Source organism: Palaemon carinicauda, chromosome 6 (assembly GCF_036898095.1).
Source record: "Palaemon carinicauda isolate YSFRI2023 chromosome 6, ASM3689809v2, whole genome shotgun sequence".
In the NCBI taxonomy this organism is placed as follows: Eukaryota; Metazoa; Arthropoda; class Malacostraca; order Decapoda; family Palaemonidae; genus Palaemon; species Palaemon carinicauda.
This window is the reverse complement of record NC_090730.1, coordinates 27370943-27377520: the sequence shown is the minus strand read 5'-3', so window position 1 is coordinate 27377520 and position 6578 is coordinate 27370943. Positions and strand designations below refer to the sequence as shown.

Here is a 6578-nt window from a genome sequence, read left to right as displayed (position 1 = left end):
TTAGTTCAAAGCTTTCTCATTTTTTTCTGGGTTTGTTTGATTATTCGTTAATTATTTCTTGGTATTAACTTCATGGACTCATCACTGAATTGTTTATGTTCTTAAGAGAGATATTTGATTATTGTTCAAGTAAGGAAATTATGATCACCTTTTCGCTAATTACCATACTCACTCTGAGGAAAAATGTCTTTTTCACAGTCTTGAAAATTCAATTTGATATTATGATTGGGTGAAACCAAAGGAAACGGACAAAGAAACCAAAAATTTACAACAGAGTTTTTTGAGATCATTTATTCAAGAGAAAACATACTGTTTGTGTCTACGACACTTGTGTAGGCTAAGGTACAAACAACATGAATGACGTCACGGTTGTTACACACCTAGGACGCTTACACGGGCGGCGCTGCTGCTTTTGGGGGTGGGGGATGCTACGGGCTCGGCCCTCCTGAAGGGGCCACAGGCCGGGCCCGTCCACACCACACAGCTAGGCCCGCGCCTCTTTGTACACTTGTTGGCGGCACCTGTACGTACACACACACATACACACAGTGACCTTGGTGTACACCCGGGCAGGTGTACTACACTCCCACATCTCCACGGCTTCTAGACTTTACAAACAAAACAACATACAGTACACAATTGGTGGGAGTGAAGAGCTTGTGGAGAGTGTGGGGTGAAGGGGAGAAGGAAATTCAGACAGAAGGTAGGAAGAAAAAGGAAGAAGGGAAAGGAAGAAGAAGAAGAAGGAAGACGAAGAGGAGGAAGAGGCCTGGGCGAATGCACCGTGACTGTGTGTTACTTTCAGACCCCAAAATCATTTACAGGATTTCAACTGGATTTTTTGGACTACCTGCATCCGACGAAACAATATTGGCCTGACCACACACCAACTCTGTTGTTGCATTATATACAAAGGTGGAATTTACTTGGAAAATGATTTGAAAGAGAGAGAGAAAACATGTCTTTTTCTATGCAAGAAGATAAGCATACAATTTCCAGTTAACTCTTGCAGCAATTTCAATTTAGGATCCATAATTAACTTTTTGTTTATTAATGTGTTAAGGACCTCCAGAGTTCGTACGTGTCAGATGAACATATAGATTTCTTGAGGGACTCGGGTAGCTTTAAGACCTTATCGAAGGATATAATTGTGGGGAATTGTACTGCTAGGAAGCATTCTTGGGGGGGAATCTTCGCTGAGGATCTGTTTATTTTGCAAAACAACAGGAACCACTTTCATACAACAGGTGAACTCGTCGGCAGCTAATCTGCCCAATGTATCATAATGCTGTACTGTGCGAATTCAAGAGATGTTCAGAGTTCATTATTAGCATTTCTTACATATTGTTTTTTTGATTCTCGATATGTCGTCATAGAATTTATTAGCATTATGTATATATAAGGTTCTATACAGATACTATGTATCATGAAACGTCAATGAATTTATATTTAGACAAGAGTATAATGATGAATAAAAAATAATGATCTGTTTTTTTTCCAAGATAATAGGTTGGTCATTTTAAAAAATAAGCGACAGTCCCACACTCTGGGAATAGGTTGGGATAGATGTCTCTAAAACCGGGACAATAGGCTAGACTCAATTCACGGCCCGAAGCACCATCCCCCGCCTCCCCCCTGTCCTCCTATCCACGCCACTCACAACCTGCAGTTTTGGAGGCTCTAACCCTCTCAAATCTTATAATTGACTTCCAATTAAAAAAGGCACAAACAGAAAAAATAAACAAACGAAAAAAACAAGGGCTTACATAATCGGCGGGTTTTAATAAATTTGTTGGAAATTGAAACATGAGTTTGGGCGTGGTACGGAGGAAAAGAGGGTCAGCCTATTTAGGGGGGGTTGAAGTGTGGGCGCACACTGTAAGCAGATCTCAAGACTGCTTCTTTTTATTTTTTTTGTTTATTTTCTGTACAAGTGGGGGGCGCCGCCACCACCCAGCCGCCCCAACCCGAGTAAAAAAACTTACAGGCTAATATATACAAAATATACATGGCTACAGCTACAGCCTTTTCGGAGTGGTGGTTGCACCCCCAGGGTCTATAGTTATCACATATACAAGAACAGGTAGCGAAAAATGTATTACTTCTGTACACACACGTTCATAAAGTCATCATCACTGGCGCAGTAGTGTCATCCCTCCTCGGTAGGTAAGGTTCCCTTGACGTCTTCTTCGTCTTCTTCCTCGAAGTCTTCAAGACTGAAAGAGTCATTCTCCGAAGAACTACTTCTCTTTATTGTGTTTCTCTTAATTACTTACCGAGCAAAATAGATGCTTGCCAAGCTGTCTCATTTAGCAACAATTACTTTCTTATTTCCTTCTGTTTGGTGCAACGTCACGTAAGATAAACAACAAATACTTCTTTATATATTAAAACACTCTTTTTATTATATACCGTCCAGTCTGTTGTAGTAACCCTTGGATTTCATCACCTACGATAAGGAAGTCATCATCAGTTCCCCCACACTTTCACCAGCAATGTCATTCTTTTTCTTTTTAAAGGTTATGACAAAGGTTGCAGTCTTGGGTGTCAGTGTGTAACCACCATTTAACATCGTTATCATCATCACCATCATTGTCATCATTACGAAAGAAAAGATTTCTACTGGTGTGAGAGCTCCCGTAACGGACCCTTGCAGCCCGAGATCTCTTTTTAACCGGGCTCCACTTGAGGCCGCCTCCTCCAAGTGTCCCACAGCCGGGGTAGTCCTGCCACGCCGTCCATACTCTCGCTGCGATGATGCTTCTGTAGTATGGCTGGGAGGAACCCTGACGACGATGACGACGCTGCTGCTGCTGACGAAGGCACCGCCGCGGTCTTGCCACGCATCGTTGTGGGGTTGAGATGAGCTCCGGAACTATGTGTAGGGGTGCGTAGTGTGATGGGTGGTGGTGGTGGTGGTGATGTGGGCGGTGGATGTGGGTGGTTGGTTATGGAGGGCATTGATTGTGCGGTTCATCACCGGAATGCACCGCTCAGCGCCGGCAGCTGGAAAGAGGTGATAGGCGGAGTGTGATTATGCACTGGAGACTGGCCGTGCCCGACGCTCGAAAGGGCGTGACCGGCTGAAGAGAGGGTATGGGCGGCGGAAGTAAGGACATGTGAGGCTCCTGTGGTGGGCACGTTCCCTGGGGTTAGGGATGGATTCGCGCCCATAGCCGCCTGTCACATGCTGCCCATGTATGGCCAGTTAAAGGTAGACCCAGATAGCAACATGTCCCTGGAAAAGGAAATATGGTCTTTTAGATAAATGACATTTTTAAACATGAGAGATTTTTGTAGGAAAAAAATAATAACAACAATAATAACGACAAAATATATGATAATAATGACTATATCAAGAAATTCAGCTTTACTTCAGAATTTAGTGATAATAATAATTAGATCCACAAACTCTGTTACTTCAGAATTAAGTGACAAATTCCGCAATCTAAGGGGAACAAATGCCAGATTTCACATTCGTATTAAAAACCACTTAAAATTAACTATTATTATTATTATTATTATTATTATTATTATTATTATTTCCTGCCAAGCTTACAACCCTAGTTGGAAAAGCAAGATGCTAAAATGGTAATGAAAAATTTATTAGATGGACTTCAAATTCTATGATGATAAACGCAGTGATGCTTTTTCACTAAACTGGTCTTTTCAACTTGAAAATAAATCTTATTTAGTTTTTTATTTTCTTGCTAGGCTATTTTTTCATGTTGAAGCTGTTGGGCTTTTAGGGTTGTGGCTTAGCTAATAATAATAATAATAATAATAATAATAATAATAATAATAATTATAATAATAATAATCATCATCATCATCATCATAATAATAATAATAATAATAATAATAATAATAATAATAACATGCGTAACCTGTCACCGCATCTAGCCCCAAAGTAATCTCTTATGCATAAAGATTATTCAAAAGCATCTTGAACATAATCCCGCTTTCCCTCATTGGCTTCGAACTCCTCTCTGGGACATTTACCTGATGAGAGTCTCTATCGGCGTCTTTCCGACGAGTCTGACGAAGAAGAGCTGCTCGATGACGGAAGAGGAGACGGTGCGCAGAGACGGTAGGCGCAGAAGGAGCTTCCCGAATCTGGTGGGTTGGTTGGGATACTGCGTCCGGCAGTACTCCTCCAGGGCACACTGCGATTTCTCCTGCAGTCCTTCTATGTGAGCGAGGTCGCTCAGGCCACAAGCATCTGCAAGAGAAGGGAAGGGAATGAGTCTTGGGAGAAACAGAAATCTGTCAGTGAGATTTTAAAAGGAAATGTCCTTTTCAAAAGATCATATAATATGTAAATATATTTTCTACATTTGCTTAGTGTAAACTAAAGTTAAGATTGTGTAATGCTTACTAAGAATAAAATGGGGAAAATCAAACACGAAGAAAAACCATTTTTTTATTTCTATAATTAATAATAACAATGACGTAAATGCATGTAAACCCACACACAACAGTCAAGGGCTAACATATGGAACTCTCTCTCTCTCTCTCTCTCTCTCTCTCTCTCTCTCTCTCTCTCTCTCTCTCTCTCTCTCTCTCTCTCTCTCTCTCAGTTTTTGACCAAACTAGATGTCTACAAAAAAGAAGAAGTTGAAAAGACTCAAAGACAAAGAGAAAAGAGGAGAAAAACAGAAGTACAGAGAGCATTTGCGGCCATCCGTCTTTCGGTCTCATCTGGAGCAGACGACACCTCCGGAAGTCCTCTCTTGGACCACAATACTGAGCACTAAGAGTTTCTCCCTCCCCTTTATTAACTTCTTGTGTCTTTTCCTCACACACAGACCGGAGATGAAGCAGAAGGAGGCATGTAAGGATCCCGCGCACAAAAACATTGAGCCTGAGATAGATACAAAGTAACAGACGCAGACACATACAGACGCGCTCATGGACAGTAAGTGCATGTAAAGATGAAAAAGTCTGTTCATGAACAAAAAATATCGTTTATTAATTACTGCGCATTGGATAAAGGACTATTTTATGCTTGACATACTGTAGTAAACAATACATATACCATAAATAAATAAACATAAGTGAAGGAATAAACCTCAAGGTAAACGATCCACTTGACTGTTTTGATTTCTTAAACTTTGGATTATTTAAATTCTTGGTCAGTGTGACGGACGAACAGACCTGCCACGCTGTCAACCAATCTGCTTTGCAACTGCAGTGTATTTGTTATCTTCCGTAAGAATCTACAAAAGAGAAAATCATAGACGTGGACCCACTACCTCCTCTCAGGTCATCTTCAACGCGTGACGTGTCGAAAACATCCCCAAAAATATGGTGCGCGAAATGCTGATATTTTATCGGTGCCGTGTAAAACATGGCCAGGGGAAATTGTGTAAGATTCGAGATTGGAAATTCTGATACGGAGGTTCTTCTGTCAAGATAACGGAAAAGAAAAAGAAATTATATACTCGACTGTTTGCGGTAGTGGCCACGAACAAGATGGAGAAATGCTCCCAAAAAGTGTTGTGGCGTAAAGTGGCCTTCACTAATAACATCAGCCACATGGGGCGTTGCTTGATGACTACACGTGAAGGATTCTTCCCATGAGCTTTTATTTTGCAACCCCTTCTTTATATGAAAAAATGTCCCCCAAACTACCATCAATCAAGTAAAAACAAAATTTTCCGAATTTTGTTTTACTGTATCGCCATGGTGAAAAAAAAGTCTTTTCAGACAATAGGTATTGCTTTGCCAGGCCCTTCGATATTTCAAATATGACTTTTACTTCGTTAATTCTATTTCTTGGGCAGATGTTTTTTCATTGCAGAATTATTAACTATGTTTTAGCTGTCTGTATTGTTCAGGTGCTAAAGCCCATAATCAGGACTCCAGTGATTTTGTTTTTCCGGTTTTCGAGAACTGTTCTTATTGTTCGTATTTAAAATCTTGTCATTGCAAATCCAAATCTTAAGATTAAAGTTGAACTTCTCGTGGACCTGAAAATCTAGTCACAAAATCTCAAGGACTTGAAAACCTTGTCAAAAAAGAATGCAGCTTCGTGTAATTCAATTTATTCATGACAAAATTGCCTATTAATACTGGATTTTTCCTTTTACTTTGCAACCAGATTTTCAGTTCCTCTAAATTATATATTTCATATAATTATCATTGATAATTCAATAATTTAGATAGCCGTAGTCTGTTTTGTTGGAACTGACTATATAAATATCTGCAGCCAATATCATTAAAGGTAACCATGATTTGCAAAAGCTGAATCTACTTACCACTATCCTTAATTAACAATTATAATGCTTACAAAAGGAAGGATACAACTTTCATTCACATTGGCTTCGGATATTTACCGTTAGTTCAGAATAAAAAGAAAAATAAAGATCCCATTGAAAAACTACTTAACCTTTATAAAAAGACCCTCAAACATGATGCTAACTATTCGATGAAGCAATTACTTCTTGGGGAAGTTTTCCGCAGCTTGTTAAAAACGTTAATTTGAAAAGCCGTCTTTCTGATCTCATTTTACGTGTCCTTAGTTTCTACTTTCAGGACATAAATCTTCATTACTGCTCAATAACATTATTTTTTCT

General features: G+C 39.7%; 1 protein-coding gene across 2 annotated transcripts in view; it reads right to left on the bottom strand.

The window, feature by feature from the left end:
- Positions 1-270: 270 nt before the first annotated feature.
- The window catches only part of svp (COUP transcription factor 2), a 160756-nt gene continuing 154448 nt past the window's right edge, over positions 271-6578 (bottom strand). The window contains exons 5-6 of one of the 2 annotated variants that reach the window (XM_068375155.1): positions 4003-4222; positions 271-3238 (exon numbers count right to left, since the gene is read on the bottom strand). In XM_068375155.1, the coding sequence (XP_068231256.1) occupies positions 3184-3238; positions 4003-4222 (275 nt within the window). In that variant the 3' untranslated portion in view covers positions 271-3183. The remainder of the gene's footprint in view (positions 3239-4002; positions 4223-6578) is intronic. The other variant, XM_068375156.1, reaches the window with a different exon arrangement.